We start from the raw sequence: 23,975 nt of genomic DNA, 5'->3' as shown, positions 1-23,975 counted from the left end.
AGCACAAAAGAAACAATGTAGCAGCAGAAAAGCAAGTGCTTCCTAGTCTACCTTGAGCATCCTCAGCAAAATTACCTGCTACACTCTCATTCTAGAATCCTTTTGGCAGTAATCGTATCTGAAGTAGAAAGAGCACAGCCTGATTCTCAGAGACCATGCTGAAGTTGTAGGGCTGGCAGCTGAGAAAACCTTGTTAGACTTAGAAATGGACATTAAAAATATGGCTGTGGACTGTATGCATGGTAATTCCATGATAGTAGCTGCAGCAAGTCTTCCTGGTCTCCTCCATGCTGCCTCACCTGCCACCATGCCCAGAAGCCCTCCTGCTCTCATGGTAATTCTGGCAGTGGGGAGCTGCCCAGTCAAAACTACCATTCATACTGCAACTCCTTAACATAGCATGGAAACCAGTGAGACAAAATAACTCATCCACTAAGATGTCATCTTTTAGAGTCACTTCGGGTACAGTGATTACAGATCTTCAGTGACAGGCAGCCCTTTTGTTAATCTTTTACAGCCACATCTATAAGAAGAATCATGATATGACCAAAACTCGGAAAGGAAAAACCGAACAGCTTCTGAGAGTCGATGATCATGATTTCACCATGAGGCCGGCTTTTGGAGGTAGGAATATTGTTTTGTCTATTTTTCAGTTCATTTGTTTTGGGAAAATATCTCTGAGCCAGATTGTTCTCTCGTACCTCTGTGTAAGGTGAAAAGAGCTCCAATACCTTCAGTGGATACTCCAAGGTAACTGTAGCAGACTATGGGCTCCAGTTCTCCAAGAGAACAGACAGACTCCTTTCTATCGCTAAACTCTTCTTCGGCTGAGTAGTGCTTCCAAGAGCATGGATCTGGACCTTTTCTTAAATAATATTTCACTCTGCTTGATAATTGTGTCTAGAAGGGAAGAACAGCTACAGTTATTAGTGGGATGTTTATTTCTAGTTGTGAAAAAGGCTCATGATGAGCTTCTGAGTTGACATGATTAAATTATAAAATAATTAAACAGATAAATCATCAGCCAGGTCACTCTGCATGCTCACAGAAGAACTGGAATAGTTTTGTCAGGCTGTAAACCTGATTTCTCATAACCTTGTACAACGACATAGGAGGAGGAGGAACCAGGCCCACCGATACCTTTCCATCCTTTTCTCAACCCATCAACCACAGGAATTTGCTTAGGAGCCACCCTCTTGATGCTAAAGGATGATCCCTGCTCACTACTGCAGATGTCAGTCATGGCAGCAGTGGCAATGTCAGCCCTGAAGTAATCCTCCCTATAGCTGGGTCTAACCCAGACAAGCTATGGGGGAAAAAGAAGAGCAGGTGAGGGGAGAAGCTGCTGCAGAGGGCAGAAAGTTAGTTCCTGCCACCACATATCAGGAGCCAGCAGATCAAAGATGCCCTCCCACCCCCCAGTCTTCCTAACAGACAATTGGGTTCTGGAAAGCAGATCCTGTCCTCTTTCAAGTGGCTACCAGGCTAAGGTGATCACATGTCCCTAAAAATTGGGAATGTTCTGGTATTTTGCCATGCTCCACTACTCAAACTGATTCCCTAGCCCTGTAAGTCAGCGTCAGTCCTCCACCTCCTTAATGCAGGGTCCTTAAAGGAGGGAGGACAAGAGGTAAAGCTTTTTAGCTATAGAAGTTCTCCTGTAGCTGCTTCTGGAACAGCAGCTTTCCTGGATATCTGTTCTTCTCCTGCTTCCAAGCAGGAAGCAGTGGTGTAAAACACTGGCTGCATGCATGCAATGATGTATCCCCTCTGATGGCTGGCTTCAGTGATTATAACAAGCCTATTACTTATCTATAGCTACAGGAGTTCTGTGGGCTGTGTTTTGGTGCTGAAAGGTTTGGGTTGGCTGAATCCCACTACTGATGAAAATGAAAGGGCAGAAGTAAAATGCTAAAACTGGAAAAAAATAAACCACCTGGGGTTGTGCTGCTAATGACCCTCCCAGGACTGAGGAGGGCAAGTTCAGATACGCATGGCTGTGTGAACTGCCTTTAAAATGGAGACACACTGTACTGATAATTTAGGCAAAACAGGCCAGGCATTCCTGACACAACATGGCACAATATTACCAGAGGAAACAAGGGCAAAGAACTCCAGCACAGACATGTATTTACCACATGCTCACATTACAGCACATAATCTGAAAGGCTGTGCTGACTGTAATCTATATTCCTGTCTTGCTGTGACTGCAGTGGTTGGTAATCATAGCCATATTATTCAGTATTATATTAAAATGCTAATTAAACATCAGAAGGAAAGTAGACAAAAATAACATTAAGTATGGTTGTATTCCAAAAACAGAATGTAAAATGTCACTGTAGGACCCATGTTTATCTCCCAATGATTCCAGATCAAATTTATGCAGTTTACAAGTAATAGTTCAGGATACACTCAGCTAGCAAATCTATTGTGTAAGCAGATGCTGTATTGTAGCTCTGTTCAGAACCTGAAATGAGTACATAATGCAGCAGCCTCTTGGTTAAGTGGAGTATTTCACTGTCAGCACATGACCTGGACTTCTGACTGGCTGCCTGTAGGTTTCCTAACGGAGTTGAAAGTGTTGATTTTGACCTTAAAAGCCCTACGTTGCCTGAGACCTGAGTGTTGCCAGCTCTCATGATATTATTGAGTCTCGTGACATTTGCTGTTTTTACTTAAAACCCCAACTTCTGGAGTCATGTGTTTACATGAGAATCTCCGCTTTCATGGAAGAAAAAAAAAAAAGGCAGTAAGCGTCTAGCCACTGTGGTAGGAAAGAAAAGCCTGCAAACGTGATCTAAGTGCACCTTAAAGGCTCAGATACTGGAATGAAAATAAAGAATTAAGCATCTTTTATAGTTAAAAATCTTAGGATTTTCAAGCTAGCCTCATGATTTTTGAACACTTGAAGTAGACAGTACAGCACTGACTCTCGTGGTACTGCTACAAGTGTGATGAAGAGTATGGCTTGGCTTGGAATCTCCTTGTTTTATATAAGAGGGAGCGGCTGGTAGGGTATTCTCCTGAGCAAGGCCCTCTACTTTGGATCCGTTCTCCTCACTTGGTCGGAAATAGCCTGAATCAAGTGATCTCCAGGGGATGTTCTTTCTGGCTGGGCATACGGCTGGGCTGCTATGTATTTGGTGTGGAAGGGTTGTGGGGAGGCTGAAGGGCAGACATTTTGTTGTGCTATGGGCCGAAGGGCTAGGTTTTATGGGATCTGCTGCTATTTTTATATTGTATTTCCTTCTGTTGTTGTATTTTTAATATTTTATCAGGGTACCCAGAGCCTGAGAGAGTTGTTTCTTTGCAAGTTTCACACCAAAATAAAGGAAGGCATGTTTACATTCTTGTAACTCTAATACAGTGTATTTTAAATATTTTACCCATTTTAACAGAGTATTTAAAAAAAACCACACACAATCCTGCAAGATCCTAAAAACCTGAAGCAGTTTTTGCAGTTTCAACCCAACGTTCATCAACTTAATGAGCAGACTATTTGGAAGCTGCATTTGCAGAAGTTTCAGAAAATTGCACTTTCAGCTTCAGAGATGAGTTTCTGAACGCATCTTGGCAGGAGGCGGGGGATGGGTGGGGAGACCATGTTTCTGTAATTTCTGCTGAAAACAATGACCTCTCACAAAGGTCTTCTTTGAATTAGCAAAATTACCCAAGGCTGACAATGGGTGTCAGCAAATGGGTGCAGCTGAACAGGGTTTAACTGTATATGGCTAAGAACAAACCTTGGCAACAACTTAATTAGATTAGACTGTCCGCTATGTAAGCACAAATCAAATGCAACCAGACAACTTTGTGACAGCAACTGGATGTTTTAGGTTCCTGTGGTATCAAAAATCTTGTCGTGTATATTTCTAGTGACCTAAAATAAATCATATAGAAAAAGTTTAGGAAAAAAGTAGAGTAAATTAACTGGATATATATTTTTCTTTTGTAATGTTATACATAATAAAATCATAGGGCCTCATTCACCACTGCATCACTCCAACAGAGTTATACCAGTGTAAAACTGAAATCAATGGGGCCTCATTCTCATATAATCTCTTATAAGCTAAGGCCCTTTTACACTGGGTGTAACTGTAATCTGTGCCCACTGTAAGGCCCTTTTACACTTCCAGAGTGTTGTAAAGGAGCTTTAGTGTAAAAAAGAATCAGGCAAAAGAGCAGAGTAACATACTGTGAATCAGGCCTATAACTTTTTCCAAATGAAAGTGATGACTGTCATCTCAGCAAAAACCCAAATATAAATATTTCACAAGGAACCTAGGCAGTAGTATTAGATTGTAGTGAAATCATGTGTCATGTAGCATGTTTGTAAAACCTGAGAAAAATGAGCAAGAGTTATACGAGGAGAGATTGGGGAAGAATATCAGAAGGAAGGTGAAGTACCCAAGAAAAGTTATCACTGTGAAGCGCTAGAGCAGACGTTATGTAAATTGTGTTATTAACAGCCCAACTGTCATAGTTAAGTCTCGCCTGATGTCAACCCATTAGTTACAGCTAGTGGGTAAAGTGATAATGACAAAGATTGGTGCTTTACTAATGTTCTATGCAGCCTCCTTCCGTCCTAAAATAGATTTCATTTTTTCTGACTCTTTTGGAGTTCTCTCCATGCCGGTGACCTCACTCAAGCCAGCAGATGTTCAGGTATTATTTACAAATATTAATTTTTAAAGATTATGTAAATGTTTTTAGTTGTGCTCTCTTCTTTAAACACCCATTTTAAGCATTTCATCTATGATGTTTCATATTTTACAGGGAGCCTGTGAATAAGCACCTTTGGTTGATACTCAGAATAGCTGTGCCTCCTTTCCTAGGAAACAACCTAATGCTTCATGTTATCCTTATCCATATAGACTGTCCACTAGATCTTGCTGCACTTGTTGAATGATACTTTTATCAGCACCTATGGACAGCTGGGTGACTGAAGCCCTAAATGGCTCACATAGGGTTAGTGTCAAAGGTTAGGTTGAAACTCACTTCTTCTGCAACGATGATCCAGCAGTAAGATGGGAAAACGCACAAACAATCCCCCCTCTCTCCTCCACCCCAGTGCAGTGATACTGAATCTACTGAATGTAGCCTGTGTCTGCACTTAATTGGTTGTCTCTGTTTTAGGGCTAAGCCCACATATGCTGAGCACCCACAGTTTTTGGTTGTCTTTAATGCCTCTCAAGACCAAACCCATAGACTAAGAGGAAATGTTGCCACCGCATTGTTAGTTCAAGGTATAACTTGAGTGTTAATCACTGTAACCCAACTCCCATCCCCACACACAAATCTCCAGCTCAGGGTAAGTGGCTTTATCATTGAGCTAGCTACTTGGGGGAGAAGAGGGGGCTGAAGCTCAAGTGTCACTGAAGCTCAAGTACTATTGGGGAGTAAGTGGGGAGTCAGCTTAAGTTTCTTGAGGCACGGACTGTACAAGGACACTGTTTAACCAACAAAAAATAAATAGGAGTTTATGGGGTGTACAGAATCACCAGAGTCTGGTCTGCAGCTCAGACACATCGGATCTTATAATGTGGTCTCCCAGATTTGTTTTTTTCTATCACGATTTGAACAATTGCCCTGAGTGCCTTCCATTTTTGTCTTTTTATTCTGGAGCTCTTTAGATCAGGCTCTAACTATGTTGGTACAGCACTTAGTACAATAAGTCTCTTACCTTTGTGGAGGCCTTTAGCTACTCTCACAGTATAAATAATAATAAAGTGTTATAACTGCTTCTCACTCCTCTCTGAACCTGGATTGATCTCATTTGCATAGCCACCATTTTGGCCTCAGAATGAGACTTAACTTGCAAAATGCATGTCAGGAAAGATGTATCAAGCTCATTTTAGTCATGTGGGATTTTTGTCCTCACAGTCCACTGCTGCTATCTCACTTTAACAACTGAAAGGCAGATGATGAGAAAGAGACTGATATCAAAGGAAACTGACAGAACGCTGAGCTTTTAAACTCTATGGCAGAGTCTGAAATGAAAGGGAAATTACAAAATCTTCATTTTGGAGCTGGCAGAACAGCAGATTGCAAATACTGACTTCAGGCAACTTCAACACAGCCCACTCCTTCCTGTCTTCTAAGGCATTCAGTAGGATTGTACCCATAAAAAAATCACAGTAGCTTATATCACATGAGTACCTACCACAAAACTCTGCTATTCAGAGAACTAGCCTGAACCTTGTGCCTTCTAAACTGCATCCCAGAGAGGGTGTTTTATACAACAAGATGTCCGAGGATGTGGGTGAGACTTGAAGAAAAGGAGCTCGAGACTAATCTGAAAATGTCTTTCTGTCCTTGAATGCTGACAGTGTCCTCGAGAGTTTTTCAGGTTTTGTTTTCCTTCCCAAGTGGCAAACCACTCCTTGGATCACAGCCCAATGCCCTGGGAATAAGGTATCTGAACTTTCCCTTGCTTCTTTCAGATTCACCTACAATAAGCTGCTCCATAGTTTTTTTTTTTTTTTTTTTTTTTTTACCTACTCTGCAATGAGTTCCATTCATTATTCAAAAAAACAACAACGAGGAATCCTTGTGGCACCTTAAAGACTAACAAATTTATTTGGGCATAAGATTTCGTGGGTTAAAACCCACTTCATCAGATGCGTGGAATGAAAAATACAGTAAGCAGTATGTATATTACAGCACATGAAAAGATGGGAGTTGCCTTACCAAGTGGGGGGTCAGTGCTAACGAGGCCAATTCAATCAAGGTGGAAGTGGCCTAGTCTCAACAGTTGACAAGAAGGGGTGAATATCAACAGAGGGGAAATTACTTTTTGTAGTGCTAAAGAGGCCAATTCAATCAATGTGGACGTCACCCATTCCTAACATGGGTACCACTCTGAAATTCATTATTCAGGTTGCGTACCACTTAGGCCATTTGTGATGAGGTTCCTATTTGAATCTGTATTTAGTACCTGAACTCCATCTGGATAAGAAACTGGACCCAAAGCCCAGATCTGAACATCCCTGAATTTTGGGTATGTTCAGACCCAGATAAGAACTTTGTGGTTCAGGCCAATTTGCATTCTTAAAAAAACCCTGCGATACAAATGTCAAATGCTGTCTTCTGAGCTATCCTACTATAAGTCTTAGCCTGCTCCAAGGATAGCTCCAGCATGAGACCTGGAAATCTGCATGGTTCCTATTCAGCAGTTCCTTAAGTATGTGCCTCACTTTAAGCCTGTGAGTAGTCCCACTGAAGTCAGTGCTCCTGTGCTTAAAGTCAGACACGTGCTTAAGTAACTTGTATCAGGGCCTATACATACAGCAATCAGAGAAGATACATTGGTGTGGTTTAAATCCGATTCAGTTGCCATATACCACAGTCTTTAGCATTACACTGATCAGCTGAGAGACGGGGGATGTTGAAACCCTAAATTGCAGTAAACCCATGCAGAGGCTGGAAGGTGAATCTCAGTTATTTTTACTGCTGCACATTAATGATTATTCTTGAATTGGAGCTGTGTGAAAATAGTAAATACTTTTCACGATGAAAATACAGTTTTTGTGAAGGCCATTTTGTGGCCCCAAAATTTCTCTTTAGGCAACATTTTGTGTGTGTGTGAAATGTCAGTTTTCACATTGAAACCCGGTAAATTTCACACATTTTGATGTGAAAGCTGATTTTTGTTTAAATTAATTCTAAATTTTGAGCACTCCACCCCCCCACCCCAATGTGTAGGAAGCATTTCATAAAGCAGGACCAGCAGTGTGAAACTGAAATAAGTGGAGGGACTTAGTTTGGAGTTTTTAGAAACAGATTCATTTAATCACCTCTTGGGGGCATCTTGCTTTCTCTGCTTTGTGAATGAATCCAAGGCTGGAGCCTCGGCTCTGAGACTGTCCCCACTCACAGGTCTCCAAGCCCAGGCTTCAGCCCAAGCCCAAACAGTTGCACTGAAATTTTAGCTCTGCAGCCTGATCCCCGCCAGCCCAAGTCAGCTGATTCAGGCCAGCAGCAACCATGCTTCTATCACAGTGGAGCTGTACCCTTAGTGCCGAACTGCCATTGATTTCCATAGGAGTCGGGCACCTAAGCACTTTTGGGATGCTCAGATATTACAGTAACGTGGGCCATATCATACTTAACATAGATAGATCGGCTGGCTTATGGCTGGAGCTATAACAATTGACACCAGCTGAGGTTCTGCTTCCAGAATTCAGTCTCCAGGATTGTTAATCTGGCATCTTTCCAGAGCTCCAAAATTCAATCAACATTTTAAAAATAAAATGTAGGGAATTTAGCGCTCGTGAGCCAGGCACAGTACGGTGCTGTATACATTTCTCCACGGAGTTTTGCCAGCTGAAATTAATCTGGGGCTGCAGCTATTTTCACTGTTCCCATTCTGGACCTGGTTTAACAGCAACTGCCTGTTGTTGGAACTGTGAAGTGGTTTTGTGATGTACCAGATCTGGGATGAAATCAGTGGTCTTTTTTCAATTCTGACCTAACTCAGAATTTGAACCCAGATCTCTGAAGGTGCAAAGAGAACCAATGAGAATCTCATGGTCTCTTACAAACCCTTGTGTTTCAGCGGAGTTGCAGCGTTAAAAAAAATGAGCACATCCATTGTCTCAGGGGTTGCGTCAAGAAAAGTTGGTTTGAAGATGAATTAGAGAGCTATATTAAAATAGCACCTAAGATGCCCCAGGGCTCTTTAAGCTGTCTGTTAATAAATGTCTCAATTGTTCAAAAAGCCCAGTGGCTCACAATGCATCATAAGCCTGCTACAGCCAGACCCAAACAAATTCCTTAAACAAAGCAACACAAAGGAGCAGACATGCAAACTTAAAGCCCTGATTCTGCAGTCACTTGTGCACATGCTAAACTCTAGTCACTTAAGTAGCCCTACTGATGTCAATGAGACTACTCGGTTAGTTTAGCACGTTAAGTGTTTGCAGGCTAAGATCCCAAGCCTCTCCTTAAGCCTAAAGCCTCAATCCTGCAAACAGTTAAGCACATGAATAAATTTATCCACAGGAGAAGTCTCAGTTAAATTATTGCTCCCATTTACTTCAATGAGAATGACAGGTGCCCAACACCTCTGAAAATCAGGTACTTCCTTGTTGCTATTATTTATATTGCAATAGTGCCCACAGACCCGAATTGGGCTCAGTGCCCAGTTGTGCTAAGAACATATATGTCGACATGGGCCCTGATGAGTTAGGTGCCTAAATATAGATTATGCACCCAAGTTTGAAAATTTTGTCCAGAGATATAGACATCTAGGGGCAGATCTACAGGTCTACACTACTGCTTAGGTCGATCTAACTTACATGTCACAGGGGTGTGAAAAAGACACTCTCCTCCCCCGCGCCCCCCCCCCCCCCGAGTGACACAAGTTACAGTGACCTAAGTGCTGCCCACACCACCGGTGCTATGTCAGCAGGAGACGCTCTCCCACCGACATAGCTTTTGCCTGTCTCAGAGATGGAGTAATTATGCCGATGGGAGAGCGTCTCCCATCAGCACAGAGCATCTTCACCAGACGTGCTGCAGTGGTGCAGCTGATGTAGTGCTTCTCGCGTACACCTGCCCCTAGGGTATTTACAGTAATAAGCCACAAGTGCAGTTATGTTTGAATAATGTAGTGCTCTTGTATTAAATGAAGATCACGTTCTACAATAACAGGACAAGCCCCTCTTCCTTCCTTGCATTACCACTGACCCCATTAGAGGGGGAGGGAGAGGTGGGAAAGAGGGCTTATCCCCTCCCAGCTCTATACTTCCCCCAGCTCCTTTTCAATAGAGAGATTTTCTGTGTTTGCTCCTCGTTAGTGGCAGTTGGTGGGGAATTTGGCTAAGCATCTGGAGCCCTGGTGGTTGAACAGTTTAGTTTGCGGAGAGACAGGATTAAAAATGTAGTCGTTTCCTAATGATCACCAGGATTAGTCAGACCAAAAATCTCTTGACATCTTTCTATGACTGATCAACAGCTGTTTAATTCAACAGTATGTTCTGTAGCCACACTGACCTTTAAGAATACCCAGGGTTTGTTGTTGCAGTTTGAAGAGAGTATTTGTTGCTGGATTTTTGTTTTGCTTTAAATAGTGTAAGTAATTAATATGCAGTTCTTCACCAAATGTGAAAAATGTACGTTGATCTAAATTTTGAAGAGCCATGAGCAAAAACCCTACAGTCAGAAAGTCTTGAGACATTGCTATATGTTAGTTTCGCCTTACAGCGTTACATGCAGAATTCTTGAATTTTTGGCACATGTAAACCAGCATAAAGAAAATTGGGATTTGGTTAAAATCAGCCTGTGGGAAGTTCACATGGCTTTAGGTATTGGAGTGTCATCGACTACGGAAGGACTGTGAGAACTGGTTATTAAGTAACATAAATCCACGTGGGTAATTCAAGGCACGGAGTTAATGTAACAACCAGAGCTGATTTCCAAACTAGTGTATGGGGTTTGGCAGCTTTGCTATGCAGTTTCTTAGACTCTCACTACTCTATTATAAATTGATGTGCAAATCAGTTTTTTCAAGCCCCGAAGTAGGGAAGAAATAATGGCAAAGAACTGGACAAGAATATGACATATACTTTTTGCATATTACGTTGCCACGATAATCAGAAATATACTGATTCTGTGATCAGGAAGGGAAAATGGATAGATTCATCCAAAGGAAGTGGATCTAGACTGTTGGACACTTGTCACGCTCTGGAATAATGAATTTAGTGAGAAGAGTTGAACGGTATCACGTGATTGTTCAGAACACAGAGACCAGAGGATTGAGTGGTGTAAGCCAACGATAGCTAACATAATTGCCTGAATAAACAATCCCCTCTGCTGAAGAAATCAGTGTGTTTTGCAGGATGTTTGTTCTAATTTTCCTGTTAATGAGATCTCTTTATATAGAGAGCTTTTAATCAAGAAATGCAATGAGTTGTTTTCCTAGCTCTGCCTCAGACTTTCTGTGGTCTTGGACAAATCATCTAATCTCTCTTTGCCTTAGTTTCCCAATTTATAAACATGGTGATAATGTATTCAGACTAATCAAAAAAATGTTTGCCTGGCATGTGTGTATACATAGGTAATAAATATACATCTATTGTTAAAATTCCATAGTATTGTACAGGGAGACTTCATGTTCCAGAGCACAAATATCATGTAATTTTTACTCATACAATCACTGTAGCGTATTGATTTACATAGTGATGTGGAGAGACATGGAATTTAAATGAAAATTACAAAGTATATGCAAAATAAATGTGTGGACAGCATCACAGTCTTGCCTGTCACTTAACCCTGTAACCTGGGTGTGGTCTTTGACTCAGCCTGGATGCAAGGATCTAGAGACAGGTCTGTGTCTAAATCTTGCTGATTCTTTCTGCATAACATCTCTAAGATATGGCCTTTCTCACCATCTACACAGCCATAACTCTCGTCCAGGGTGGTGTTTCATTTCAATTACTGCAACATCCTTCTCTCTGGCCTTGACAAACACAATCTCACCCTTCTTGTCTTCATTCAGAACGCTGCTGCAAAGATAATTTCTTAGCCCATCACTTTGACCACATCAACCCCACCATACTGAATCCCTCCACTGGCTCCCCCTTTCTTTGTCACATCAGACATAAGCTACTTGCCTTCACTTTCAAGGCCCTTTGTGACCTATTCCCAATTTACCAATCATCTCTTATTTGTTACTGAGGTGGCGACTCTGACCTCCTATCAGCCCACGATGCCTTCCTCCATCATCCACTGGTTAAATTTTCAAAAAGCACCTTCATGCTTTCTCCCAAGCTCCCTTCATGTTTGGGAGGAGCTCCCCATAAACATCTACAAAGCTACCTCATTATCCTCCTTCAAATCCCACCCATAAAACTGTCCTTGGCCATGATGCCTACAAAACACTTGACAAAGTTTAGGCCACTGGTGTGCTGAGAGCATCGCCTGTCTTGATGAACAGAAATGTCTCATTGTTTCCTGGTGCTCTCCCATCTGACTGTCTGTATCCACCTGTTGTCTCCTGTATTATACTGAGATTGTAAGCTCTTTTGGGGCAGGGACTATCCTTTGCTCTGTGTTCGTACAGTGCTTAGCACAATGGGGTCTGGGTCCATGATAAGGGCTTCTAGGGGCTATGGTAATACAATTAACTAATAGTAATAATTCCTGTTTCTCATAAATTGGAGTGCAGGCTACATGGGAATTCACACCCAATTGATTAATTTCACTAGTTCTCTGCTAGTAAGTCAAACTAACCACACCATCTGCATTTCTGTACTATTCTTCACCTCTTTGCTACCCCACCTCCAGCTTCCCCTTATCTGTATCTTCACTCCCCTTCTCCATCACCTTGTTTCACTCACTCCATATGCTTGTGCGCTCCTGCAGGCTCCCATCTCCTTCATCGTCTCATTACCTCAGTTCTGCACACGTGCTGAAGAGAGGGAAAAGAAGAAAAACAATAATAATTGCCATTAACTTCGGTAGGAATCTGTCTGAGAAAAGCAGAGTAAACATTTCTACTGAAGCCAGTAGAAGTAACTGAAGTCAATTTTACTCAGACTTTCCCTCAGTAAAATTTGAGTTAAGGACCTCAGGATTTGGGCTTGCAGGTTTAATTATTTTTCATCTTCTCCCTCTCTATCTATTCCAGTCACTCCTTTATCATTACCTCAGGATCTTGCTCTTACTTAACTATGGGGGTGAGAGGAAGCAAAAAGAGAGTAATCAATGTAAGAATATGATAAAACCACTCTAAGTCCTCCCCTCCTCATGACTCCCAAATGTGTCCATCTTAAACTGAACCCTCAGAGAGGGGCTTTCTTTATTTTGGGTTTTGTAATGTATCAAAAACACAACAAATTGAACCGTTAGGGGTTGCCCTGGCACTTGGATAACCGCCATTTATCTCAGAGAAAAACTGAGCCCTGGATGCACAAAAGTGAAAAAGATGATACACAATTAGAGTACAGCACTATTATTTCATTTTCAAGAGAGGTGTAGAGCAAGAGAGGGGTAAATGTAAATTTACGTTCCCTTTCCTCCAAGCTGCTGTTCTTTCTTTTGTCGGTATTTTATGTTCAGGCACGCATGCAAACTGCAGCAATAAACAGACTTTGGATGTGATTTGATTTAAATAATCTTAGCTTGAATTAAGCCTTTGTATGCAGAGTATGGAATCTACTGTGAGGATGTTGTTTGGCATTTACATGAATTTTATGTGAAGCTCCTACCACACTGGTGGGATCCAACGTGAAGTACTGTGAACCATCAGCTTCTTTTTCTTTTCATGCAAGATTACACTGGTAAGCCCTTCATGACAGGGGTTCTCTCTTTTCTGTTAGTACAGAGCCTGGTACAACAGGTCACCCAGTTAGTGCCCAAAAGCCACTGTCCTACCATAATATACGTATTTAGTAACAATAAATAATAAATGCTTTCCACAGCAAAAGCCAGATTGCACCTCTACCCTAAGGACAGTCTAGTGCTGCTGTTGGCACTAGAAATTTCAAAGGGTTTGGGGACATGGTCCTGACCCCTTCCACAGTAACCAGCAAAGCTGAGCAGGTGGGAGTTGGACATAGGGACAGTTGTCACCATGTCTGCTCTGTGTCCCTGGAGTCTTTCTGGCTGAGTTGTCTACAATGCCTCCGGGGAATCCTGCTGCTGCACGATCCCAACAAAGGAAGCGGTTTTGCCACCATATAGCCCCGAATATACAAAGACCTAGAGGGATGGATGGATAAACAACCAAATATATTTGCATGATCATAAGATAACTTGATCCTTGAGATATTTAATTAAAGTCAGTTCACTGCTGTCTGAATTAAGGCTTTCTGAAAGTCAGACACCAAGAGTTTAATATTATATAATTCCTCCTTCTGCTATGTCATCTAATGTAATATTATTATGCCTGCTTCTATGTCAGATCTAAATCCCTATGGCACTTCGTTATTCTGCTCACATAAGGTTCAGCATAAAGCTGTGTATAAGAAAATGAATTAATTTAAAAAACCTCCCTTACTGTCATACTCAGAGCAGTGATCTTTTCTAACAAACAGGCTGGAGAGACATATCATAGGGTCAACTAAATGAATATTGTTATAGTGAATGTATGCCGTCTAGCCAAAGATATCAAGGGAATTAATAAAAAGACTATTATTATTCATTCATACCATGGCCCACAGTATAGCATCCCTACATATTTCAGCAAAGAAGACTTTTTAATGGACATTAATTTTATATAATGGCTATTACCACAATTGTGTTTCTGCCCCACTGATTTTACTGCAAGTCAAAAATGACCTTGTTATAAACAGAAACATGATGTTAACTACTTGAAAGTCTACCTTATTAAAGAGATCTGGAATTAACTGAGTAGAACATTCCTTTACAATGTCATAAAGATATTTGTCTTAATATTTGACATTTTTAAATAGTAACATGGCTAATAATTTTAGGTCACTTGATAGTCTAAATAATCACAGAGTTGAATAAGGTGTGGATGTGTCCAAGGTTTAAACCGATATAAACAACTTCAAATGGGAAATCAATGTATTAAAATGCCACATGTATGATACAAATTAATTGACTGATTTCACCTTATTAGACTCCACAGCTAGTCAATTGAAGAGGCTGAATAAACACTAAAATACTAAAACCTGCTGATTTATAAAGTACTTGCACTTAAAATAAAATTAAGTCCCCATTACAGTTTACCAAAACCAGAACTTTACAACATTTCACTATGACAGAATATGTGAAATGAGTTGATGGTTAACGAGATTGACTAATTTCTTGTGGACACATTTTCCTATCACATGGAGCAAACTATAAATTTAACAGCCTTAAGCAGCACCTCAGAGAGTGTGAAGGAAACCAAAGGAAAATACATGACAAAGAAGTAGAGCTTAAAAAAGGAAAACAGTGAAAAAAGATCTGAAAAGAAAATGATGTGATTGTGTCATGTTTGCTCCTGCTCATGAATTCCTTCCCAGCCCACAGTAAATGTAGTGGTTGGTGTGTGGACAAATGCTACAGTTGGATCAGCAGCAGATGTAGGGATTATTTTATGTGGCATGCACTTATTTGATTTGTTACTCACCAACTAGTCCTGTTTTTTCAAGGATGAACAAGGCTCACACTAATTAAACAAGTAGACCTAGAGGAAGGGTTCTTAAACATTTTCTCAAGCCTTGTCTACATTAGGAAAATTCATTTTTCAGCTCCATCAATGGTGGCAACAATGGAAACATTACTTGCCACTCACCTGTTCTACAGCTTCCACTATCACTACCACCAGTGAACCTAGAATGGGGCAGAAAAACATGTACAAGTTTTCCCAGTGTACGTGTACTCATAGTGAGGGCCCCATCTCAACAGAGGAATTTTCTTGTAGACAACTCCACTTGCACTTTAGATTTTGTGGGCTGCCTCACCTCCCATTCACCTTAACATCCTGGTAGCCACTAAAGCAATCTCTCACTTGTAACATTAGGGGAAAAAAACGGTGTTCTTATCTGTCTTCAATAAAACGCAGCCAGCTCTGCATGGACCACTAAGTGTCTACAGATCACAGCTTGAGAGTCACTGACCTAGAGAACAGTCTATTCACTAATCTTCTCATGTCTGTCTTCTTTTAAAGTTTAATATAGGCAGATTTATAATCTGGGAAGTTTTTCTCATTTGTTTTCAAAGGAAATGAACTACTCACCACCCGTTGTGCTAGGCAGGGATTTGTCAGGTATTAAAGTTATACTCAGTCTGAGTGCATTTTGAATTCTGGAGTGATTCTGATACAAAAATAAATGCTTGAGTTGCACAGTCACTGTCTCCGTTTCTTATACAAGAATGGGTTCTCCCTCACACATGCAGAGCTTTTATCACTGCAGCTGTGCAGGAACTGGAATTTCCCTCCTGTGGAAAAGTTGTCATTCAGGAAAAAAAAAAAATCATTGCAAATCAGAGTCAAAAACCAGATCTACAACATTTCCCAGGAGAGGGAAATTTAAAAAACAAATCATGTTGGAAGAACCAAAACAGAATTTTAAAAAATTTCCAGTTCCCCCCTTCCCAGGCTTCCTGGCTCTGTGGCAGCCTGCCAGGTGAGCTAGGGAGACTGGGAGTTTGGGAACTGGGGCTTTCGGGGCTTCTTGGCTCCTCACCACCACACCTAACTGAACTGGGCTTGCGTAGTTGCTTAGTTCCAATGACATTAGGTACTTATATTGCTTCTATTCATTTGTACGCACATTTAAACCTTCAAGTATAAATAAAATCTGTGCCATGCCCTTCCACCTTTAATGACTCCCTTTTCATAAAGCCCAAATCCTCCCTTGCCCCATCACCAGGGCCCATAAGGCAACAAAAGTAGGTGGTGATAAGTAACAGTCACCCTGGATTTGTCAAGAACAAATTGTGTCAAACCAACTTAATAGCTTTCTTGGACAGGGTATCAAGCCTTGTGAATGGGGGAATGTGGTATATCTTGACTTTAGTAAGGCTTTTGATACTGTCTCACATGACCTTCTCATAAATGAACTAGGGAAATACAATACCTAATGCAAACATCATTCTGGAATGTATTAGCAGGAGTGTTGTAAGCAAGACACAAGAAGTAATCCTTCCACTCTACTCAATGCTGATTAGGCCTCAACTGGAGTATTGTGTCCAGTTCTGGGTGCCACATTTCAGGAAAGATGTGGAGAAATTGGAGAAAGTCCAGCGAAGAGCAACAAAAATGATTAAAGGTCTAGAAAACATGACCTATAAGGGAAGATTGAAAAAACTGGGTTTGTTTAGTCTGGAGACAAGAAGACTGAGGGGGGACGTGATAACAATTTTCAAGTACATAAAAGGTCGTTACAAGGAGGAGGGAGAAAAATTGTTCTTGTTAACCTCTGAGGATAGGACAAAAAGCAATGAGCTTAAATTGCAGCAAGGGTGGTTTAGGTTGGACATTAGGAAAAACTGTCAGGGTGGTTAAGCACTGGAATAAATTGCCTAAGGAGGTGGTGCAATCTCCACCATTGGAGATTTTTAAGAGCGGATTAGACGAACACCTGTCAGGGATGGTCTAGATAATGCTTAGTCCTGCCATACATACGGGGGACTGGACTAGACCTCTCGAGGTTCCTTCCAGTCCTATGATTCTATGAAAACCAGTATAGCTTCAAGCTGGGATTCTGTTGGGAGCTTGTGCAGTGCATTCCTCACCCCATGCGGCTTTCATTTGTAGGGGGTCCTCTGTGGCATCACGAAAAGTGTTTGAGGAAGGCCTGCCTTGTGCAGGAGGTCGGACGAGATAATCATAATGGTCCCTTCTGACCTTAGTATCTATGAATCTATGAAGGCAAGTTGTGGGGAAGGGGTGTGAGTGGCAAGTGTGGCTAATGGATCCATAACTACACGGCTCCACCTGCAACCGCGTAACACAGTAGGCTGGGCAGAATACCTTCTGCTTCAATGGGCCCGCTCTCATGCTTAGAGGTAAGCACATGTTGAAGTATGTTGCTGGTTGTGGTCAGACTGCTCCACACCTTTCACGATCAAGCCCAAAATACATTCTTGAAATTCCACCTCACGTGTTTTTGTCCCAAGGTGGAATCCTTATTAGCACATTCAGTAACTCAGTCAGGCAAATATTTCTGAGACTGTTGCTATGCTTCTCCGGAACAGCATGGCCACTGAAAACCTGTGTGAATGCAGAAGGCTGCAGCAATATAAATGGAACAGGTCAGCTATGTCACTGGCTAGTGCTCCTTTCACCTTGCCCTTGCACTGTATTGTACCTCAGTGGGAGGTGTCAAAGAACTGGCACTATCATTGCAGGTAATCAGCCTGGATTCATGCTCTACTGACACTGTGCTGACTTATCCTACCGAAGCACCTGCTGCTCTGTGTGAACTCCCCTTTTCTACAACATAAATGGATATAAGGTTTTATCCAACGTGTGACACCCCCCCCCCCGCCTCCAACAGATGTTGGGAGTCCATGTGCCACAGCAGAAATGGCAGTAGGGTAGATGATATCTTGCAAGCTAAAAGCCCTAGTGCATTCTCAGAACAGAGGTTTTCTAGCTGTCTTGTTAAATGTATGTTATTTAAAGTGCTTGCTACTGGAATTAGTTTTCATGATGGTGTCGTTATATTCTTATTTAATATTGATATAAAAGTAGCACTTATAGATCAGGATCAGGACCCTACTCTCCCCTCCCCCCAACCTTCCCCCATTGAGCTAGGTGCTATACAAACATGGAGGTGTCATGGTCCTTGCCTGGAACCGCTTACAAGATATGGCTTTGTCACAACATAAAATTCTTTAAAGCACAACTAACGCAACTGCATAATGATAGCAACTTCAAATTAGGGACAGGTGAGGACTTTTTGCCTAACTTCAAGCACACCTGAATACTGAATGTTTGAAAGTTTGATTCAGATTGAACTTCTTTGAGTTCAAATTCCGTTTAGGAGAGACTGGAAAAAGGAGGGAGAGGAGAGATTATCCACAACGGACAAAGGAATGAAAGAAGAGGAGAAAGAAAAATCTATTAAAAAATGACAGCGCTCTCAAAAATTCACACAAGATGAATGGAGCTTGTCACATTGTGAGGGTTTTTCCCCCCCATTCCTTTTGTTATCAGCAAAGTGAAATCGCAAGGATTGTGGTTTCTTCTTATTATTTTCCTGTATCTTCCTTGGGATTTCTTCATAAAGAACTAAGATTTATAATGGGCTGGCTCCTTTCCAAAATGCTTCACCCCGGCTATGGATGAGCCATACATAGGTAGTGTCAGTGCTGGAGACATGGAAAGAGGAAAAAAGATATTGGGATTATTATTGTGGCTGTCTCTTCAAGGAACCACAGGTACAAGAAATTACATCATCAGCCCCAAAATGTTTTGAACGCTATTTTATAAAGATAACTAAAGTCAGATGATATAAAGGGATGGTATTTAAATGTCTAAATCTCATTCTACCACAGGTCCTGCCATTCCTGTTGGAGTAGATGTACAGGTTGAAAGCTTGGATAGTATTTCTGAGGTTGATATGGTATGTAACACTATTTTAAGCCTTGATTATTCCTAGTCAGGATAAGTCCCTATATGGATTTCAGTTTAGCTGTCAGATGAAGGCAAATGCAGTTAAAAACAACTTTTAGCAATTTTGAAAGGCCCATAATCAGAATTAACATCTTAATAAAGATTGACTCTGTTCAAAGAGTCATCGTGAGGACTTCAGATAAAGATGATTAAAATTCCAAGGGAACAGAGACCTTGAAAAGAAGATGAGCATGATCTTGGTGGATATGCAGGAGTCAGGAATCTGAACAGTTGCCTGCTGTGGTCATTTCATTGTACCCCATAGCAGAATTCAGGTCACTTGGGTTCAGGTAGCTATAAAAACTCTTGTGAGGATCATCAAAGCCTTACTTATTTTTAATTTATTATGGAAACTGAAAATCTATTCTCAAATGTATGGATCTGAGGGGAACATTAGAAGAACGAATTAGTATAATAAACCAAAACTAGCTGCTTCCTACCTTCTCATCTGTATAGGCAGTCCCTCCAATTCAGAATGGACTCTGCTTCTATCTGTGCTGAATTTGTGATGGATAACCAGATTTCAGTCATCAGTGCTGCTACTCCAGAGTTTAGCAACAGCACTAAATTCAGTTGTAATTTATTGTTATTGTGTTTTTTAGAAAGGAAAGAAATGTGGATCCAAATCTCAACAAATAAGTGCTACTGGCAGTAAAAGGTATATGTGAGAGAGCTATCCTCTCAGTCTCCTGCTTTGTGCTGGAGAAAGATGGAGCAAAAAGACTGGAGAGAAAAAGAAATGAAATGAGGAAAGGAGGAGAAAAAAAGAGGGAATCTTCTCTTTTCCACTTTCCCTTCATCCCCTTCCTCACTGTTCCTCTTACATATCATGGAGTGTGGTATCTAGGCATAATCTGCAGGGCTAAGGACAGGGTTTTAGCTTAATACCTAAACTCCACAGTATTTTTGTCTTTAATACAAACAGTTAATATTACTGTCCTGTAGTCCTTTTGTGCCACCGTCGTTCTGACTTTGCTATACAAGGGAGCATATCATCAAATGAGAAAACAAGCCGTTTTCCCGTTTGAAAAACTGAGGATCAGACCTAAAGCTAGAATTTTTCCCTTTAGGTTGTAGTTACAGTGTTAAACATACTGCTGAGGACAGCTTGCTTTATATTCTATCTGATACAAAACAATTTATAATTTCCTCTAGCAATAAGAATTGAAAGATTGATTGGATTTTATCAAGCCACAGTTGGATCCTCATTATAAGAACTTGGCTTGTGAGCATTGATATTGAAAGCAGGGATTTTCTATGGGATGTGAGTGACAATGTGGTGGAAAATCCACAGAAAGCAACCAGTGCAAGGGAACCAGATCTCTGATGTTTCAAGATAATATAGCAAAACTAAGCCCTAGGTAGCTCATTAAATAACACGCTAGTCTTTACCCAGGAAACCTCAGGCTTTACCTAGATCAGAGGTCCCCAAACTGTGGGGCGTGCCCCCCTGGGGGCAGCACAGAGGAACATTCAGGGGGTATGGCTGGGCCCAGGCCAGGGAGGGAGCACCACCCAGCTCTGCTCCTGGCCTCAACCCCAGCTGCTGCCCCAGCTGCCAGCCTTAGCCCCTGGCCTAGGCTCCGCTCCTGGCCCTAGCTGTGTCCCCCTTACCCCTATCCATGTCTCCCCCTTCCAGAGTCTGGTCCCCACTCCCAGCCCTAGCTCTGGGGGGAAGAGGGTGCGAGATAAAAAGTTTGGGGGTCACTGACCTAGATCCTTGCCCCTCAGAAAGCTGTAATTCTGCTCCCTTTTCCCTCGAGTTACATCTCTCTGACTGCCTGGGGCTTTGTTCTTCAACCATAGGATATGAGTTATTCCCACTGAAATTGTATCCTTGCATCCTGTAGCAGGAGAATAGGGCCCCTGGCCAGCATGGGTTTAGCCTTTTAATAAGAACCTTTCTTAGCATGCTATCCTGGTAGTCCAACCTTTAAATCTGCAGCCCTAAATTAATCATTTTGCTTCTGACAGTTGCAGATGGCACCTCCTTGTCTCCCAGCTAGTAAGTAAGAAGCTGCAATCGATTAGACTGGCTCTAGTAGTGCCAAAGGACCATAGGGGTTGCTCAACCAGATTAGATCTTGGTCCGTTAAATCAGATACCTTTAATCCATCAACTGTTAGCTACTACTGCGTCTGTGAATATCTGACTGCTTTGTGGGAAAAGAGACCGAGATGACATCAGCCAGTGACCACACCATCTCAATATTGTGTGTGTAAAAACGAGTCCTTTCAAACATGCTCTTAGTAAGGTTTTTTAACTACTGCTGCACCACTGGGGGCGGGAACTGTGTGTGAGCTGCTCTTCCTCGAGCCCAGGCAGGCAGGGCTTTTGAAACTACTTTTGTAGCAAATTGCTTAATGGGGAACATAAAAATAATTACATTTTAATCTCTAAGTATGAAGGGGTTATTTAGTTTAGGAAGATGCAGCTGACAGGTTGGGATCAATGGCAGAAACAGATATTTTTCTTTATGCTGCTGTAGGTGTTTTCCAGGTTTAAAGTGAATTTTTATTTATATACTTCTAGAATAGGGATAACAGTCCCATCACTCTACTGTTGTTGGGAATAATATGATTCTTTCTCTAGGATACGTTGCTCAGTGCTCAGACTCATACCTTAGCTAATTTGAACAAGATTTTATTTTTTCAAGCAGACTGGGTATATGATTATCCTTTAACTAACATTATTCTGTCAGAATTCAAAAAGCCTGTACCGATATAGTGATATGTATTTTCCTTTGAAGGTTGAATTTCAATGTGTCCTATAGACTAATAGCTTCTAAGGAACACCTGCTACAAATTGTATTAACATTGTATTACTGTCCTGTAGTACTTGGCGGGAATGCATTGATATCTGCATGTTACTCTTTTAGGGTGTTTGTAATGTAGGACACAAAAAATGTTTGGGCTGTGGAACTTTCCCAGAATGCTTCATGTCTATGGGAAACTGTTCTGTGGAATTAGCCTGAGGAAGAAAACCATGCTTAGCAGAGAAGAGATTCAATCTGTATGAGACATATTAGTATAGCAATAGATGATTTCCTTTCTAATGTTTGGAAGGCATCATTTTGATACATTCTTTCATGGTTCTCTTTTCTTCTGGTGCAGGACTTTACTATGACACTGTACTTAAGGCACTACTGGAAGGATGAACGCCTCTCATTTCCTAGCATCACTAACAAGAGCATGACGTTTGATGGCAGGCTGGTGAAGAAGATTTGGGTTCCAGATGTCTTCTTTGTGCACTCCAAAAGATCATTCATTCATGACACAACCACTGACAACATCATGTTGCGAGTGTTCCCAGATGGTCATGTGCTATATAGTATGAGGTAACCACACAATCTAGCTTACTGTCTGTGAACAGCCATTTATTGTTTGCCCAACTCTGTTCTGAGTCAGTTTTGCTGAAGATAGGAATTGCCCTTGCGACATTCCTCAGGCTATAATCTGGATTGTTGGACAGCTGCATCCCTTCATATCTCCAACCTGGGGTGCCTTTTATACTGCTTTGCTGTGAGAGCAACCACTCCTGGTCCTGCTTTCACATAGTCTCTAGCATGCAGAGTCACTCCCAGCTGAATTACATTACAGGGTGACACCAGTGACTTCCCAGTCCCAGACCCTCCCCCCAGAAATGTGCATCTTGTACTGCCCAGCTCTCTACTGGACAACGCAAGCTCCTATAAAAAGTCAGTCATTTCATCAATGGAAAATGATAAGCAGAAACCTTATCATCTCAAGTGGAGGTTCCGTGACACTTCAATCCAAACACACATGGTTTAGATAAAACAATAAGCAAGTTTATTAACTACAGAAAGATAGATTTTAAGTGACTGCAAATAATGGGGCATAAAGTCAGAATGGGTTATAAAGAAAATAAAAGATAATACGCAAACTAACACCTAATTTAGCAAGCTAAATGGCTTGAAAACCAAGGTTTTTTCTTACCATAGGCAAGTAGCCTCCTAACCATCAATGGTCAGAGAATAGCTTAGTGCATCAGAAGTGTTTGTTCTTCAGCCAATATGTGCTTTAAATTAGGCTCTGCAGTACACTAGATTGTGACCTCCAGAACTGTCCATTTTTGCTTCATATTTGCTAGAAAAACAGACATTCTCTTTATTTTCTGGGATAGGTTGAACATCACTATCAAGGTTTAACCAAAGTTAATTGAGGCTGAAGTGGCTGCTAAAAGATGTACCTTAGTAGCTGCTTCTCAGACAGATTACTGGCTGAAAGAATTCTGAGGGAACACCTCAGTAGTGCATAGAATCATAGAATATCAGGGTTGGAAGGGACCTCAGGAGGTCATCTAGTCCAACCCCCTGCTCAAAGCAGGACCAATCCCCAACTAAAACATCCCAGCCAGGGCTTTGTCAAGCCTGACCTTAAAAATATCTAAGGAAGAAGATTCCACCACCTCCCTAGGTAACGCATTCCAGTGTTTCACCACTCTCCTAGTGAAATAGTTTTTCTTAATATCCAACCTAAACCTCCCCCACTGCAACTTGAGACCATTACTCCTCGTTCTGTCATCAGCTACCACTGAGAACAGTCTAGATCCATCCTCTTTGGAACCCCCTTTCAGGTAGTTGAAAGCAGCTATCAAATCCCCCCTCATTCTTCTCTTCTGCAGACTAAACAATCCCAGTTCCCTCAGCCTCTCCTCATAAGTCATGTGTTCCAGCCCCCTAATCATTTTTGTTGCCCTCCGCTGGACGTTTTTCAATTTTTCCACATCCTTCTTGTAGTGTGGGGCTCAAAACTGGACTCAGTACTCCAGATGAGGCCTCACCAATGTCGAATAGAGGGGACTGATCACGTCCCTCGATCTGCTGGCAGTGCCCCTACGTATACAGCCCAAAATGCTGTTAGCCTTCCTGGCAACA

At 41.5% G+C, this 23,975-nt stretch overlaps 1 protein-coding gene across 1 annotated transcript in view; it reads left to right on the top strand.

The window, feature by feature from the left end:
* The window catches only part of LOC140908831 (gamma-aminobutyric acid receptor subunit rho-2), a 60,585-nt gene that overhangs the window by 15,569 nt on the left and 21,041 nt on the right, over positions 1–23,975 (top strand). The window contains exons 2-4 of the mRNA XM_073336714.1: positions 518–624; positions 18,961–19,028; positions 22,192–22,415. Of these exons, the coding sequence (XP_073192815.1) occupies positions 518–624; positions 18,961–19,028; positions 22,192–22,415 (399 nt within the window). The remainder of the gene's footprint in view (positions 1–517; positions 625–18,960; positions 19,029–22,191; positions 22,416–23,975) is intronic.

The sequence above is a fragment of the Lepidochelys kempii genome, chromosome 3 (genome assembly GCF_965140265.1).
Source record: "Lepidochelys kempii isolate rLepKem1 chromosome 3, rLepKem1.hap2, whole genome shotgun sequence".
Taxonomy (NCBI): Eukaryota; Metazoa; Chordata; order Testudines; family Cheloniidae; genus Lepidochelys; species Lepidochelys kempii.
Note: the sequence above shows the minus strand (reverse complement) of the source record. Positions and strands in the feature narration are given on the sequence as shown.